Source organism: Nerophis ophidion, linkage group LG10, assembly GCF_033978795.1.
Source record: "Nerophis ophidion isolate RoL-2023_Sa linkage group LG10, RoL_Noph_v1.0, whole genome shotgun sequence".
Taxonomy (NCBI): Eukaryota; Metazoa; Chordata; class Actinopteri; order Syngnathiformes; family Syngnathidae; genus Nerophis; species Nerophis ophidion.
In genome coordinates this window covers 46,848,558-46,866,745 of record NC_084620.1, presented here as the reverse complement: position 1 = coordinate 46,866,745, position 18,188 = coordinate 46,848,558, and the positions used below count along the sequence as shown (strand labels likewise).

The 18,188-nt window shown below is 42.4% G+C and overlaps 1 protein-coding gene across 2 annotated transcripts in view; it reads right to left on the bottom strand.

Moving 5' to 3' along the window:
• Nucleotides 1-18,188, bottom strand: part of LOC133560906 (cytoplasmic aconitate hydratase-like) — a 58,721-nt gene that overhangs the window by 29,943 nt on the left and 10,590 nt on the right. The window contains exons 1-12 of one of the 2 annotated variants that reach the window (XM_061913938.1): nucleotides 16,288-16,507; nucleotides 12,819-12,987; nucleotides 12,493-12,630; nucleotides 12,356-12,425; nucleotides 12,105-12,288; nucleotides 10,410-10,549; nucleotides 10,175-10,346; nucleotides 8,095-8,195; nucleotides 7,878-7,994; nucleotides 2,323-2,482; nucleotides 2,120-2,255; nucleotides 1,951-2,035 (exon numbers count right to left, since the gene is read on the bottom strand). In XM_061913938.1, the coding sequence (XP_061769922.1) occupies nucleotides 1,951-2,035; nucleotides 2,120-2,255; nucleotides 2,323-2,482; nucleotides 7,878-7,994; nucleotides 8,095-8,195; nucleotides 10,175-10,346; nucleotides 10,410-10,549; nucleotides 12,105-12,288; nucleotides 12,356-12,425; nucleotides 12,493-12,630; nucleotides 12,819-12,987; nucleotides 16,288-16,330 (1,515 nt within the window). In that variant the 5' untranslated portion in view covers nucleotides 16,331-16,507. Of the gene's footprint in view, nucleotides 1-1,950; nucleotides 2,036-2,119; nucleotides 2,256-2,322; nucleotides 2,483-7,877; nucleotides 7,995-8,094; nucleotides 8,196-10,174; nucleotides 10,347-10,409; nucleotides 10,550-12,104; nucleotides 12,289-12,355; nucleotides 12,426-12,492; nucleotides 12,631-12,818; nucleotides 12,988-16,287; nucleotides 16,508-18,188 lie in introns of those variants that run through there. The other variant, XM_061913937.1, reaches the window with a different exon arrangement.

The window sequence follows — 18,188 nt, the reverse complement described above, 5'->3', positions numbered from 1 at the left end:
AAGGTTTTACTAATTACGTATAAAATACTACACCGTCTAGCTCCATCCTATCTTGCCGATTGTATTGTACCAAATGTCCCGGCAAGAAATCTGCTTTCAAAGGACTCCGGCTTATTAGTGATTCACAAAGCCCAAAAAAAGTCTGCGGGCTATAGAGCGTTTTCATTTCGGGCTCCAGTACTCTGGAATGCCCTCCCGGTAACAGTTCGAGATGCCACCTCAGTAGAAGAATTTAAGTCTCACCTTAAAACTCATTTGTATACTCTAGCCTTTAAATAGACTCCCTTTTTAGACCAGTTGATCTGCCGTTTGTTTTCTTTTTCTCCTATGTCCCACTCTCCCTTGTGGAGGGGGTCCGGTCCCATGTCCGTGGATGAAGTTCTGGCTGTCCAGAGTCGGGACCCAGGATGGACCACTCGTCTCGAGTCGGAACCCAGGATGGACCGCTCGCCTGTGTATCGGCTTGGGACATCTCTGCGCTGCTGATCCGCCTCCGATTGGGATGGTTTCCTGCTGGCTCCGCTGTGGACGGGACTCTCGCTGCTGTGTTGGATCCGCTTTGGACTGGACTCTCACGGCTGTGTTGGATCCAGTATGGATTGAACTTTCACAGTATCATGTTAGACACGCTCGACATCCATTGCTTTCGGTCCACTAGAGGGGGGGGGGTTGCCCACATATGTGGTCCTCTCCAAGGTTCTCATAGTCATCATTGGGTGTGAGTTTTCCTTGCCCTTATGTGGGCCTACCGAGGATGTCGTAGTGGTTTGTGCAGCCCTTTGAGACACTAGTGATTTAGGGCTATATAAATGAACATTGATTGATTATTTTAAATTGCCTTTCAAATGTATATTCTTGGTGTTGGATTTTATCAAGGCTTCACGGTGGCAGAGGGGTTAGTGCGTCTGCCTCACAATACGAAGGTCCTGCAGTCCTGGGTTCAAATCCAGGCTCGGGATCTTTCTGTGTGGAGTTTGCATGTTCTCCCCGTGAATGTGTGGGTTCCCTCCGGGTACTCCGGCTTCCTCCCACTTCCAAAGACATGCACCTGGGGATAGGTTGATTGGCAAAACTAAATTGGCCCTAGTGTGTGAATGTGAGTGTGAATGTTGTCTGTCTATCTGTGTTGGCCCTGCGATGATGTGGCGAATTGTCCAGGGTGTACCCCGCCTTCCGCCCGATTGTAGCTGAGCTAGGCGCCAGCGCCCCCCACGACATCAAAAGGGAATAAGCGGTAGAAAATGGATGGATGGATTTTATCAAATAAATTCCACCCAAAAATAAGACTCATACTCCAGTGCAACTTATACATGTTTTTTTCCTTCTTTATTATGCATTTTCGGCAGGTGCGAATTATACTCCGGAGCGACTTATATTCCAAAAAATACGGTATTTAAGGATTAAGAGTTTAAATAAAACCATCATAAGCAATCTGCTTTTGTATGAAGTGAAGTTAGGTTAAATGAAATTATTATTATTTTTATTTTTTATTTTACGGTATATCAAAAATAATATTGATCCACCCATCCATTTTTCTACCGCTTGTGCCTTTCAGGGTCGCAGGGGGGCGCTGGAGCCCATCTCAGCTGCATTCGGGCGGAAGGCGAAGTACACCCTGGACAAGTCGCTACCTCATCACAGGGCCAACACAGATAGACAGACAACATTCACACTCACATTCACACACTACGGCCAATATAGTGTTGCCAATCAACCTATCCCCAGGTGCATGTCTTTGGAGGTGGGAAAAAAGCCGGAGTACCCAGAGGGAACCCACGCAGTCACTGGGAGGACATGCAAACTCCACACAGAAAGATCCCGAGTGCAAGATCGAACCCAGGACCTTCGTATTGCGAGGCAGAGGCACTAACCCCTACACCACCGTGCTGTTGCCAAGTATAACCCATTTGTGCCAATGTGGAGACAGCCGTTAATGAAAAAGATCATTACCTGGGTGATGGCCTCCACAACTGGCTCAGGGAGAGGGCCACTGTTTCCTATACATGTCATGCAACCGTAGCCGACTACCTCAAAGCTGAAAGGACAAAAGCAATGATGATTACCAGAAACAATAGAATGGCAGCCGACAAAGACCAGGTTGAGAATTGCGCCTGCTTACCCCAATTGAAAGAGGTAGTCCATTACACCACTCTCCTTTAGGTAGGACGTTACCACTCCACTGCCGGGTGAAAGACTCGTCTTTATGTAAGGCTTCACACTTAACCCATTCTCTATTGCCTTTTTAGCCAGGAGTCCTGGAAGTAAACATCTTATTCATCGTATCAAAAAGCCAAAAAAAGGAAAAGACTAGGGCTTACCCACCTGCTCCAAGCATGACAGACGGGTTGCTGGTGTTTGTGCAGCTGGTGATAGCCGCAATGACCACAGAGCCGTGACTCAATGTGTACTCTTTGCCGTTGAACTGGAAAGGAACCGTTGTGCTTTGGGAGTCCGAGGATATGGCAAAACCCTTGAAACCTTGCTGAAGTTGGCCACAAAAGAATATAAAATGTCACATTTGTGCAAAGACAAACCAAACAAACAAAAAAAAACATATAGGGGTTTAAGTGTTCCTAGGAATCAAGTTGTTTCTGGCTATTGGTCCAGGCCGGGGGTCAGCAAACCGCGGTTCTCGAGCAGCATGCGCCCTAATGGCTCCCTGGAGCTTTTTCAAAAATGGAAAAAGACAGGGGAAAAATATATTTGTTTTATTAGTGAAGTGAAGTGAATTATATTTATATAGCGCTTTCTCTAGTGACTCAAAGCGCTTTACACAGTGAGACCCAATATTTAATTTACATTTAAACCAGTGTGGGTGGAACTGGGAGCAGGTGGGTAAATTGTCTTGTCCAAGGACACAACGGCAGTGACTAGGATGGCGAAAGCAGGGATCGAACCTGGAACCCCCAGGTTGCAGGCAAGGCCGCTCTACCAAACAAGCTACACCGTCCCATTACTAAAGTTTCTGTAGAAGGATAAACATAGGACAAACCTTTCTATTTGTCAGAAAGCCCACGGTTTAATATGTTTGCGCTTATGCTTCACTGATGACAGTATTTGGCCAGAGCCGTTTTGTCCTACTAATTTTGGCGGTCCTTGAACTCACCGTAGTTGGTTTACATGTACAACTTTGTCCGTCGCTGCCACAGAAAGACGTGTTTTTTGCCACTCCTTCTTTGTCTCAGTGGCCTAGTGGTTAGAGCAGGGGTAGGGAACCTATGGCTCTTGAGCAAGATGTGGCTCTTTTGATGACTGCATCTGGCTCTCAGATAAATCTTAGCTGACATTGCTTAACATGATAAGTAATGAATAATTCCGCTGGTAATCACAGTGTTAAAAATAACGTTCAAAATATAAAACATTCTCATGCATTTAATCCATCCATCCGTATTCTACCCCACCTGTTCAAGAAGTCGGATTAATGGTTAGAAGCATTTTATTTATTATTGATTAGCTTCAGTATAACAATGTTATTAAATAGAATAAGAGACTTATTAAACTCTAAAAATGTTGGTCTTACTAGAAAATGCACGCATTTAGTTATATTCAGTGTCAAAAAATATTATATGGCTCTCATTGAAATACATATTAAAATATTTGGCTTTCATGGCTCTCTCAGCCAAAAAGGTTCCCGACCCCTGGGTTAGAGTGTCCGCCCTGAGATCGGTAGGTTGTGAGTTCAAACCCCCCGCCAAGTCATACCAAAGACTATAAAAAAAGGACCCATTGCCTCCCTGCTTGGTGTGTGTGTGTGAGACAATCATTGGTACTTTAACCTAAAACTTAACTAATTTTGTCCACCAAATGTTTTATGCTGTGCTTGAATGCACAAAGGTAAGCTTTGTTAATGTTATTGACTAGCGAGGAGTGCTAATAATCCAAGAATCCGTGCTTACATGCTATTTAAGATAGCTGTGTGTACATATTGCATCATTATGCCCTTTTTGAAGGTATATTTGAGATTCATCCATCCATCCATCCATCCATTTTCTACCGCTTGTCCCGTTCGGGGTCGCTGGAGCCTATCTCAGCTGCATTCGGCCGGAAGGCGGTGTACACCCTGGACAAGTCGCCACCTCATTGCAGGGCCAACACAGATAGACAGACAAAATTTACACTCAGATTCACACACTAGGGACAATTTTTAGTGTTGCCAATCAACCTATCCCCAGTGCATGTTTTTGGCAGTGTGAGGAAGCCGGAGTACCCGGAGGGAACCCACGCAGTCACGGGGAGAACATGCAAACTCCACACAGAAAGATCCCGAGCCGGGGATTGAATTTGAGGTCATTTAACTAAATTTTACTTATGTCCTCTGTGTATCTAATTTATACTGTACTTGCATGTCTCAGAGCACATTATCTGTATGTAATATTGGCTGCATTTCTGATTTTGCGCCATGTTATTCCAGACCACAGCAAATGTTACCATGTTGTTTCAGACCACAGCGAACATTACCCAGCTTGCAAAGATTGTAATAAATCCATTAGAAGACTTGGGCACACACATATTTGCCTTTGGCAGTTTTAAGACAGTAATTTCCAGTTATCTAACCACTCTTACTAAATGTTTTGCCTTCATCATAACACTTACATAAGGCTTTTAACTTTTTGAGACTCCAGACAGTTTTTTGTTTTTTGGTCCAATATGGCTCTTTCAACATGTTGTGTTGCTGACCCCTGGCCCAGGATATAGACATGGTTTTAAAGGGAGACCTTTGTCTCATCTATGTATGAAACACTAGAATAAAGAATATTGTTAGGGAAAAGGATTGGAGACAAGTGGATCCTCGTCCACATGTGCATGACCACGGCGCATACTTACCCAAAGCAGAGATTTTTGCAAACTTCCATCCATCAAATTCTCTACCGCTTGTCTATTGTGAGCGAACTGTGGTGCTGAATTTCCCCCAGGGATCAGTAAAGTACTTTCTCTTTTAATCTATTGTCCCTTTTTGCGGTTGCGGAGGTGCTGAAGCCAATCTCAGCTGCATTTGGGCCGAAGGCGGTGTTCACCCTGGACAAGTCGCCACCTCAGCAGATTCAATGGCCGCTGTGCTACTGTTCAACAGGTGAGTGAGATCACAAATGACTCCAAACACCGCTTTTGCAACTTGACCATGTCCTTTTCCTCTGTGACTGAGCATAGGAGGGTCCTATTTTCGATATTCTTGCTATATCACGGGTTTGTATCTGTGCGATATAGAAAATGACGATATCGTGATATTCGAGAATGTGTTCTCACGCAGATGATTTTGGCTGCGGGCATTACACTACATGCATTTCTCACTCTTTCTTGTCTCTCCTTCTCACAGAGACATAAAACAAGCACATCTTCTTGCATACGTCACATACTGTCGAGCGTGTAATGTCATACGCTCTCGCAGAGCAGGGAGGTAGCGGAATGAATAAAATTAGCTGTGATGCTAGCGTAGCTGTGCGAGAGACAAAAGGTGCGAATCTGGTAACAAATGAAGGAAGAATTAATTCCAAGAAAAACAGCACGGGGTCCATCGTCTAGCGGTGGTTTGGCTTCAAGCGGGAAGATGTTGAACATTTATACGGCAGAAGCGTTGCTACAAAAATTAGCAGTACTGCTAATGTAGCATTATTTGAAAAGTCACCCACTAGAGAATGAAGAGTGCTGAAACTCTGCATGTAAACATCTCTGGCCGGTGCCACACCCACAAAATGCCCAAGCAACCATTTCCAGATCAACACCGTATGAAAAAAATAGTCAACCACAGAAGGCGATAACGTCTGCAGGAACCTACCACATAGCAGCTAATTTTTATTTGACACTTATTGAAATATCTTGTGTGACATCATGCACAAAAGTGCACTTTGTTTAAAACTATTGCAGTGAAGTTCTGTACAAAAATTGCACTTTAATTTAGTGTTGTTTTGATATGCCATCTTAGTGACATCATGCACAAAAGTGCACTCATAGCTTGTTTTAAAAAGTCTCTGACAATCTTGCACTTTCTGTTTTGGAAATGACATGAATGTTTGTGCCACTGCTTAATAATTACAGTTTTGGTAAATTGACTTAGTTGTGATTTCCCTCTGCATGAAAGTTTAAAAGTAGCATATATTAATGCAGTATGAAAAAGAATGTTTTAATATAGACACATAGAATCATCATACTGCTGTGATTATATGCATCAAGTGTTCATTCAAGGCTAAGGCAAAATATCGAGATATATATCGTGTATCATGACATGGCCTGAAAATAGAGATATTACAAACCCTGTTTCCATATGAGCTGGTAGATGTAAATATAAACGGAATACAATTATTTGCAAATTCTTTTCAACCCATATTCAGTTGAATGCACTACAAAGACAAGATATTTGATGTTCAAACTCATAAACTTTATTTTTTTTGCAAATAATATTTACTCAGTATTTCATGGCTGCAACACGTGCCAAAGTAGTTGGGAAAGGGCATGTTCACCACTGTGTTAAATCACATTTTCTTTTAATAACACTCAATAAACATTTGGGAACTGAGGAAACTATTTGTTGAAGCTTTGAAAGAGGAATTATTTACCATCCTTGCTTTATGTACAGCTTAAGTTGTTTAACAATCCGGGGTCTTGTTGTCATATTTTACGCTTCATAATGCGCCACACATTTTCGATGGGAGACAAGTCTGGAGTGCAGGCTGGCCAGGAAAGTACCCACACTTTTTTACCACGAAGCCACGCTGTTGTAACACGTGGCCTGGCATTGTTCTGCTGAAATAAGCAGGGGCGTCCATGATAACGTTGCTTGGATGACAACATATGTTGCTCCAAAAGCTGTATGGACCATTCAGCATTAATGGTGCCTTCACAGATGTGTAAGTTACCCATGCCTTGAGCACTAATACACCCCCATACCATCACAGATGCTGGCTTTTGAACATTGCGCCTATAAAAATCCGGATGGTTATATTCCTCTTTGTTCCGGAGGACACCACGTCCACAGTTTCCAAATATAATTTGAAATGTGGACTCGTCAGACCACAGAACACTTTTCCACTTTGCATCAGTCCATCTTAGATGAGCACTGGCCCAGCCAAGCTCGCGGCGTTTCAGGATATTGTTGATAAATGGCTTTGGCTTTGCATAGTAGAGTTTTAACTTGCACTTACAGATGTAGCGACCAACTGTAGTTACTGAGAGTGGTTTTATGAAGTGTTCCGGAGCCCATGTGGTGATATCCTTTACAACCTGATGTCTGTTTTTGATGCAGTACCGCCTGAGGATACAAAAAGTACATAATATCGCTTACGTGCAGTGATTTCTCCAGATTCTCTGAATCTTTTGATGATTTTGCGGACCGTAGATGGTAAAATCCCTAAATTCCTTGCAATAGCTCGTTCAGAAATGTTGTTCTAAAACTGTTCCACAATTTGCTTACAAATTGGTGACCCTCGCCCCATCCTTGTTTGTGAATTACTGAGCATTTCATTGAAGCTGCTTTTATAACCAATCATGGCACCCAACTGTTCTCAATTAGCCTGCACACCTGTGGGATGTTCCAAATAAGTGTTTGATGAGCATTCCTCAACTTTATCACTATTTATTGCCACCTTTCCCAACTTCTTTGTCACGTGTTGCTGGCATCAAAATCTAAAGTTAATGATTATTTGCAAAAAAAAAAATGTTTAACAGTTTGAACATCAAATATGTTGTCTTTGTAGCATATTCAACTGAATATGGGTTGAAAATGATTTGCAAATCATTGTATTCTGTTTATATTTACATCTAACATAATTTCCCAACTCATATGGAAACGGGGTTTGTAATAAAAGGCCATATTACCCAGCCCTATGAGCTTGAAAGCGTAAACCAAACTGAAAACAGTGATTTGCATTGTGTGTGGAACTCGCCTTTGCTGCCAGGCAGGTTTCAAAGTCTTTTCTCATGTCTGAAAGAGCAATTCTGTCCTGAGGTCTTTTTGGGCCACTGCAGCAGGGAACCACAGTGCCAAGGTCCAACTCCACAACCTTTACCGAAATATTGAGAGAGGAAGTGGTTATAATGTGCCACAGTTACTTTGAGGAGTCTATCTTTGAACACTATTTTAAAGCGACAGACATGACTGACCTGACTGAAATCCGGATCTTGCGCGACATTACTGTAATCTCGGAACATAGACACTGCCTTCAAATACTTTGAGATGTAGGACAGCTTTTCTGGTTCTCGCCCTGAATAGAAATTAATAAAATAGAATAGAATATATCTTTATTGTCATTGCACATTGTACAACAAAATTGTAAGCAAAACTAATTTGGTGCAAATTCATAACACATAAAAACATAAGAACATAGATAAATAGATAAAGATACATAACATACATAAAAATACCAAGCACATGGATCACATGCACAGTCATTCTTGTTTTGTGTTCAGCGACACTATTGCTCACGGGTAAAAAGTGTTCTCAAATCATTTTTTTATTGTCCTGTATCTCCTGCCCGATGGCAGCAGTTCAAAAGGTTTATGTCCAGGGTGAGATGGGTCCCTTATGATGTTTTGGGCCTTTTTGAGGCACCTGGCAATGTACAGTTCTCTTGTCCAAAGGCAAAACCCAGTAACTCAATTTTGGTCAAAACTGAGCTGATAATAATTTTGGAGTTCCTAGGTGATATGCTTTACATTAGTGTATGAGATTTTGTAATTTGTTCCATAAGTAAGCTGTTACGCGCATGGCAGGACCTAGCAACTACCACATAACCTAGTATCTCAAGGGACCAATCGGATCTTCTTTGTCAGTCGCCTTATTGTCTTTAATGAGAAATTTGCACGAATGGGGGCCAACGGTCAACCTGAATATGTGATATTATGGCACGAAGGGATCTTTGGTAGATTGGCCCAGGACGTTGCAAGCACCTTCATTAAATGTGTTGTTCTTGATTCTTCCCCTTGCGTAGTCTTTTGGGGAGATAACTGTGGAGGTCAAAATAAAAACTGGACGCTGTACACGGCTCTTGCCCAATGTGCTAACGCAGAATGGGGCCCACCCGAGATTGTGATAAAAAATCTGGAAAAAGGGCACACGTTCATGAGAGCAGATTCAATCCATGGCTCAATTGGCAAGAAAATGAAAGCTCAAGAAAACATCTATACGTTTGATGACTTTGTAAATCTTTGTAAGACAGCGTCAAGATAGATTGGTTTTCCTTTGTTTTCTAAAAATCAGCTAGAAGGGAGTTACTAGGTTTTGCCTTTGGGTGGGAGAGTTCATCTAGGGAGGGGAGAGAGCAGCCAGTGATCTTCATGGCAGTTTTTATAACCCTCTGAAGTGTGTTTTTCTCTGCTGCCGTGCAGCTGGCATACCATACACACATGCAGTATGTCAGCACACTCTCTATTGAGCAGCGATAGAAGCACACAAGCAGTTTTTGTGACCCCATTTCTGTACACAATATCCTCCTGATGTTATGTACTTCATATCTTGGAGCGCTGTATTTATGTTGTTTGTTTTACCCGTCCTGCCCAGCCACTCACACAAACCATATTGTTGACGTAGATGATTAACGTGGAGGTTACCCTCCAGGGGGTTCTTCAGAACACCAAGCACCGGCATGAGAGCCCGTTTCAGCGTCACAATATTGTTTTATTTTGACGTAATGTCGCAAGTTGCTGTCCAGTAATTGTCTTTTAGTCTCTTTCAGGCTCGCTCTCAAGCCAACTCCCCTCCAGCTCCAACCCCGTCTCTCCTCCTGGCTGCTGCTTATAACAGAGCGACAGGGGATTAGATAACAAAGCAGGTGGGCCATCTACGTACCGGTCGCTGATTTCGAGGCCAGTCCTGGCGCACCCCGCTTCGCTGCAGGCCCGCAGGCCACGCCCCGTCCACAATATATATCTGCTCTACAGATTTACTTTAGAAAAGAAAAGTGTGGGATACTTCTCTTGTTGCCTTATTTGTATATGACTTTATTAAATGTTGTGTAGAATTCTATTAAAACAAATATCACAGCCATTTATCTATTTAAGGAAGGGATGTAGTTAATCGTTGAACTGGCACCGGATGTTATTAAAAAGTATTGATTTTTGAATAGGGAATCGATTCTGAATCTAATGGAATCGAATTGTGCCGTGCCCAAGGATTCATAGCCCTAATGTTTTCCCCTGTAATGTTTTCATTTTAAAACTATTTATCAAACAAATGGCCCCTCACCTGTCTGCTTGAGGTACTCGATGCTCACGTTATCTACCGGAAAGAATGCAGCAGTCGCTCCGTACTCTGGACACATGTTGGAGATGGTTGCTCTGTCTGCGATGGACAACTTCTCCACGCTCGGCCCGAAAAATTCCACAAACTTTCCCACCACGCCCACTTCGCGCAGGTGCTGGGAAAAGTACAGTAGGATCAAGACAGTTTAATATCACAGATTAAAATAAAGTCTGGTTACCTTTGTGACGGTGAGGACAATGTCTGTAGAAGTAATGAACTTTTCCGGGGTTCCATGCAACTTATATCCAACGACCTCAGGTAGAACCATACTGATTGGTTGACCAAGCATCACTGCCTCTGCTTCGATTCCACCCACACCTAGAACAATCAATCGGTATTTTGGCTTTTGAAAGCATTCAGCAACATATACAACTTGCAAATTCTTAATGATACCAGCTAAACAAGCCCCTTTCACCCCTTAATCTGGTTTGTGCCCACTGCTGGTGTCCATGGGACCATCTTTTATATATTAGGGATTTCCGATAATATCAGCAGGCCGATATTATGGATAGATGCTTTAAAATGTAATATTGGAAATTATCGGTATCAAAAGAAAAATAATGACTTTAAAACACCGCTGTAAGAAGCGGTACATATCAGGTAAAACACGGACATAGGGCATACTAGCCAACCCTCCCGATTTTCCCAGGAGACTCCCAAATTTCAGTTCCCCTCCCGAAAGTCTCCCAGGGCAACCATTCTCCCGTTTTCCACCCGGACAATAATTTTGGGGGCCTGCCTTATAGGCGCTGCCTTTAGCGTCCTCTACAACCTGTCGTCACGTCCGCTTTTCCTCCATACATACAGCGTGCCGGCCCAGTCAGATAATATATGCGGCTTTTACACACACACAAGTGAATGCAATCATACTTGATCAACAGCCATACAGATGACACTGAGGGTGGCCGTATAAACCACTTCAACAATAATGCACCACACTGTGAACCCACACCAAACAACAATGACAAACACATTTCGTGAGAACATCCGCACCGTAACACAACATAAACACAACAGAACGATTACCCAGAATCTCTTGCAGCACAATCTCTTCCGGGTCGCTATAATGTACACCCCCCGCTACCACCAACCCGTCCCCATCCCCTCCCCAACCCTGAATCCCCCCGCCCCAGCCCCACCACCCCCATCTCCCGAATTCAGAAGTCTCAAGATTGGCAAGTATGCTATCGTATACTCTGGACTGAAGCTGTGTGCCTTCATTGTTATTGTAGCTGTTGTTTTGAGGCATGTTTTAAAATAAAATAAAAATAATGCACTTTTTGAAAGTCAAAGTATAGTATTTCCTATAGTCGTAATGGGCATCAGGATTATCTCAGGGAGAGCATGTCCCAAATTCAAAGCTGTTTTGAGGCATGTTAAAAAAAATAATGCACTTCGTGACTTCAATAATAAATATGGCAGTGCAATGTTGGCACTTTTTTCCATAACTGGAGTTGAAGTTACTCTCTTATTTTGGAAAACCTTGGTTTTAATTGATTGATTGATTGAAACTTGTATTAGTCGATTGAACAGTACAGTACATATTCCGTACAATTGACCACTAAATGGTAACACCCGAATACGTTTTTCAACTTGTTTAAGTCGGGATCCACGTTAATCAATTCATGCTAAAGTTACTTTGTTTAATGCATCCAGCGGGGCATCACAACAAAATTAGGCTTATTAATGGGTTAATTCCACGACTGTATACATCGGTATCGGTTGATATCGGAATCAGTAAGTAAGAGTTGGACAATATCGGAATATCGGCAAAAAAGTCATTATCCGACATCTCTAATTATAATCATTATGACAGTTCGATGGTCCTGAGATGTAGTTTGACTTTTGCAATAGTTTAATATTTTTAACTTACCCCAACCCAGAACACCAAGGCCGTCGATCATGGTGGTATGGGAATCTGTGCCCACTAGGCTATCCGGGTAAAAATACCCATTGAGGTTGAACACCACTTGGGCCAAGTACTCCAAGTTGACCTGGTGAACAATTCCGGAACCGGGCGGAATGATACGCATGTTCCTGAAGGCTTGGGAGCCCCACTGGAATGTATAAAACAGGCATAAGTTAAATGTTTAGTTGCGTAGAAAAGAAATCCAGCTGATGCACCTTAAGGAACTGGAATCTCTCTTTGTTGCGTTCAAACTCCAAGTTCTGGTTTTTTTGAAGGCTATCAGACCTACAGAAAGCAAAAGTATTAATAGAGCATATTAACAATTTAGCATTTACAATTTTGTCATTTTTACTTTTTGTTAAAGTCCACTTGAACGGAATGGTCGATGACAAGGTCAGCAGGGCAGACAGGGTTAATCTTCTCTGGGTTGCCACCCAGTTTAATCACAGCGTCACGCATGGCGGCAAAGTCCACCACGGCAGGTACTCCGCTATAAACACATTTCATTCAAAGTCTCTTGATTGAACAGTAGAAATGCTGCACTGTGGGACACGGTCGTTAGGAAAAAACACTGAACATGACAACTGCATTTATAAAAGTGTAAAAAGAAAATAGAAACAATTTAAAAAAAATAAAATAACAGTGTTACTATGTGTGTGTGGGGGCCGACGGACATACGTGAAGTCCTGCAGTATCACACGTGCCGGCATGAATGGGATCTCCACCGTCTGCGTCTGTGTCTGCTTCCAGTTGAGGATATTCTCCACATCGGACTTCTTCACCAGAAAGCCATCGCAGTTCCTGACGGCGGACTCCAAGAGAATCCGAATGGAGAATGGCAAGCGGTCTGAATAAAAAACAATAATAACCATGCCATACTACACCCACGCATTTCATATACTTTCCATACATACATACATATACATGTACTTAAACTCGGGCTGTCAAGCGATTAAAATATTTCCATCCGTCTATCCATTTTCTACCGCATGTCCTTTTTGGGGTCGCGGGGGATTGCTGTAGCCTGTGGACAGCTCAATCCTTTTTCACCTTGCATGTTGAATGGAAAATGCACTAAGAGGTTCCCGAAAGGTTTAGTTAAAGAAACTATCACAGGACAGGAAGGTTAGCCCCTCTACATGGGTAAAACGTCTGAGGATGGGGGACAAACCACATTGCTGAGAGTGTGAGGTCAAGATGTCACTATTGATAAGAGTTGGGTCATACCATACTGCTTACTTTTGTCCAAAATATTCTAGGCTCACATCAATGTGAAGAACTACAACAGAATTAAAAGCATAAAGTATGTTACCAAATATATTAACAAAGGTGCTGACATGGCTGTGTTTGGAGTTGAACTGATAGGGGTTTACAAGACAACATTTTAAAAATGAAGGAAAATACATATCATCAAATGAAGCAATCTGGAGAGTATTATCATTTGACATCCACCAGCACTATCCTCCGGTCATCAACTTGGCTGTGCATCTTGAAAACGGCAAAGAGTCTTCTTTACTGAAGAGAACACCCAGCATGTTATTGCTCACCCCAAGGAAACTACACTACTGCATTCTTTAAAGGGGAACATTATCACCAGACTTGTGTAAGTGTCATTATATACCTTGATGTTGCAGAAAAAAAGACCATATATATTTTTAACCGATTTCTGAACTCTAAATGGGTGAATTTTGGCGAATTAAACGCCTTTCGATTTATCGCTCTTGGAGCGATGACGTCAGAACGTGACGTCACCTAGGTAGTCAACGCCATTTTCTCCACCACATTACACGCAGCAAGTCAAATCAGCTCTTATTTTCCGTTTTTCGACTGTTTTCCGGTACCTTGGAGACATCATGCCTCGTCGGTGTGTTGTCGGAGGGTATAACGACACCATCAGGGAAGGATTCATGTTGATTTAAGTAGAATGTGCATTGATTAGCACGGCATTCTAATCAATGCTAATATGCTATTTAGGCTAGCTGTATATACATATTGCAGCATTATGCCTCATTTGTAGCTATATTTACATCCAGCCTTTCTCTCCACCCACATTTAATGCCAAACAAACACTTACCAATCAACAGATTTAAATTGCTCCAGTGTCAAGAGATGCGAAAGTCCCTCGTTTGGTTTTTACCGGCGATGCTACGACAGAGATGGCACAGAGATGGCAAGAATGTCTGGATATCCTGCGACACTCAAAGCAGATGCATTCCCAACAATAAAGTCAACGAAATCACAAAGGTGAGTGTTGTTGATGTTATTGACTTATGTGCTAATCAGACATATTTGGTCGCGGAATGACTGCCAGCTAATCGATGCTAACATGCTATTTAGGCTAGCTGTATGTACATTTGAAACTATATTTACATCAAGCGTTTCCTTCCACCCACATTTAATGCCAAACAAACACTTACCAATCGAATGATTTAAGTTGCTCCAGTGTCAATGCGAAAGTCCTGATTGATTGGTCCGCACATTTTACCGGCGATGCTAAGACGGACATGTATGGCCGAATAGCGTCAATAGCTATTCGCTCAATAGCTTCAGTTTCTTCTTCAATTTCATTTCGCTATCTGCCTCCATACTCCAACCATCTGTTTCAATACATGCGTAATCTGTTGAATCACTTAAGCCGCTGAAATCCGAGTCTGAATCCAAGCTAATGTCGCTATATCTTGCTGTGGTAACCACCACGTTATTTGTATTGGCATCGCTATGTGACGTCAGGAAAATGGACAGTGGCTTCGCAAATAGCGAAAATCAAGCACTTTAAATCTTTTTTTAGGGATATTCCGGGACGGGTAACATTTTGAAAAAAACTTCGAAAAATAAAATAAACCACTGGGAACTGATTTTTGTTGGTTTCAACCCTTCTGAAATTGTGATAACGTTCCCCTTTAAGCTCTGCCAAGAGGACAATTTAGCCCAGATTCTCCTTTATGCTGATGTCCCAAGCTACTACTTGGTCCAACAAGAAGTGGAGGAGGGTAAGAATGGAGCCAGAGTTCTGGGATGTGAACATGAAAATATCCGAAAAAGTGAGGCAATCTGAAGAATTGATACTGTTCACTCCAAGCAGCAAGAATGCTTTTCTTCTCCATGTTCTCTTGCACTGTGTGAAAGGGCCCAGATCTTTTGAACGATGCCTGTCCCACCTATAGGGAGGCTTGCCCAAGACATGGCCTCTTGGAAGAGGACAACCATTGGAATCTTACTTAAGAATAAGCAGCGGCCTCTAGAGCACCACGCCAGCTTTACTGACTTTTTGCCATGATGATGACTTGCAACTTGACTGATCCAGCACTCTTAGCATAAATGCAAAGAGGATATGTCTGAAGACATGCTTTACAGGATCCAACAAAAGACTCTAGACACGATAGTTGCTTTCAATGTAAATGTAAACATACCTACTCAGTGCCCTAGTGGTTAGAGTGTCCGCCCTGAGATCGTTAGGTTGGGAGTTCAAACCCCACCCGAGTCATACCAAAGACTATAAAAACATGGGACCCATTGCCTCCCTGCTTGGCACTCAGCATCAAGGGTTGGAATTGGGGGTTAAATCACCATAAATGATTCCCGGGCGCGGCACCGCTGCTGCCCACTGCTCCCTTCACTTCCCAGGGGATGATCAAGGGAATGGGTCAAATGCAGAGGACAAATTTCACCACACCTAGTGTGTGTGTGACAATCATTGGTACTTTAACTTTTAACTTTAATTTTCAATGAAGTTTTGTCGGAGCTTCAACACCACATTATTGCCCTTGGAGGTGATGGAGTATCGGTTTAGGGTTTTCCTGATCCAATCCCAAATGGCTGCCCACTTTCAGCTGATCATATAACAGAGACACATTACAATATTGATGCCTTTATCACAGAAAATGAGACTTGACTTGTGGGTGATCAGAAAGCCGCCGATGAGGCCATTCTCCACAACACTGAAGAGGAACAGGGAGGACTGTTCTTTGCGGATGCTCCTGGAGGAACTGGAAAGATTGTTACCGATCTTCTACTTGCAAAAATCAGGCAAAGAAGTGATATTTGCTGTTGCACCGAGTGGCATTGCCACCACTTTACTTGAGGGCGGAAGAACGGCTCACTCTGCATTTGAGCCACCTTTAGACCTCATCAAAAAAGAAAAACAAACCTGTAATATGAGCCGTTGATCTAGTAGAGGGAGACTTTTGCATGAATGCAAGCTCTTCATGTGAGATGAAGCAACCATGAGCCACAAAGCTGCATTTGACGCTTTGGAAAGGTGAAGCAACTGTTCAATTCACCAAAGATATCCAGCAAACATTACCAGTGATTCCAAAAGGAACACGAGCAGATGAAGTGAATGCCTGCTTGAAAAAAATCACACTTGTGGTCAGAAATTAAACGCTTTGTTTGGACTATCAACTAATATGAGAGTCCTGTTACCAGAAGATCAAGAAATTAACATTCTCAGAGCAACTACTTCAGGAGGGAAACAGGAGGCGGGAGTCTGAACCTGATGGTCTGGTTACCCTACCTTTTGGCCAAGGTAATTTCCCAGCCAAGGTAATTTCATCAACGCTGTCTTCACAGACATAGCAATGATCAAAGCTGGCTCAGTCAAGGAGCTAAAATACATTGTACTCTTAAATCATTACTCCGAGAGTTATAATTGTCTGCAAATCCATAGAAAGCATGAAAGATCCAGAGGAAGATGTAAATCATCCTACGGATTTCCTTAATAGCTAGCTCCACCTGGTCTTCTGCCTTACTCTCTTACCTTAAGGTTGGTACACCTAATATGCTTCTCGGAAACCTTGATCCGCAAAACCTATGCAAAGGGACAATGCTGATGCTCAAGAGGCTTCTTTTAAGAGTAATTAAAGCAAATGTGATGACAGGCATAGCCACAGGAACCAATGTCTTAATTCCAAAAATACCTTTGTTCCCATTAGACTTGCCATTTGAATTCAAATGTTTTCAGGTTCCAGTCAAATTAAGTTTTGCATTGACCATAAACAAAGCTTAGGGACTATTCCTCAAAGTTGTAGGACTTCACCGGAAAAAGCCAGTCTTTTCAAATGGCAACTTTATGGTGGGTGTTCCAGAGATGGCATCCCCACTAATCTTTTCATCTACTCAGCAAACAAAATGACAAAGAACGTAGTCTACCCCGATTCCCTAGACAACTAAACCTAGAGCCCTCAAGTCATTATAAGACTATCCAGCTTTTCCTATTGTCTAATAGAATAATAACCAAGAATTATATTTTCCCAAATTCAGTTATTATGACCGAAAAGTAGAATTATATTTTCCCAAATTCAGTTATTATGACGGGAAAGTAGTTCTAGTGCAGAGGTCGGCAACCTTTACCACACAAAGAGCCATTTTGACCCGTTTCACAAAATAAAGAAAACAATGGGAGCCACAAGACTCTTTTGAAATTTAAAATGAAATAAACCAGCGTACAGTTTTTTTTTTTGCATTGGTATATGCATAAACCAGGGGTCTCAGACACGCGGCCTGCACCTTAATATGAAAATTTGATACCAGTGCTGCCCGTGGATTTTATTTGAATGTGAAGTGAAGTGAAGTGAATTATATTTATATAGCGCTTTTCTCTAGTGACTCAAAGCGCTTTACATAGTGAAACCCAATATCTAAGTTACATTTAAACCAGTGTGGGTGGCACTGGGAGCAGGTGGGTAAAGTGTCTTGCCCAAGGACACAACGGCAGTGACTAGGATGGCGGAAGCGGGAATCGAACCTGCAACCCTTTGAGTTGCTGGCACGGCCACTCTACCAACATCACATTCGTCAATCATCCCAATTTTATCGGGAGACTCCCGTATTCCAGAGCAGCTAATCTCTCAAATGTCTGCTGAGTTGCACCAGAACAACAATGCTATAGGACTGGTATGATAACAATGCGTTTGGTGCCCTCTACAACTGTAACTCACAGCTTACCAGCCCACTAACATGTTGTATGAAGCTTCTACAGTATACATAAGTGACTGCAAGGCATACTTGATCAACAGCCATACAGGTTACACTGAGGGTTTTGATATAAAC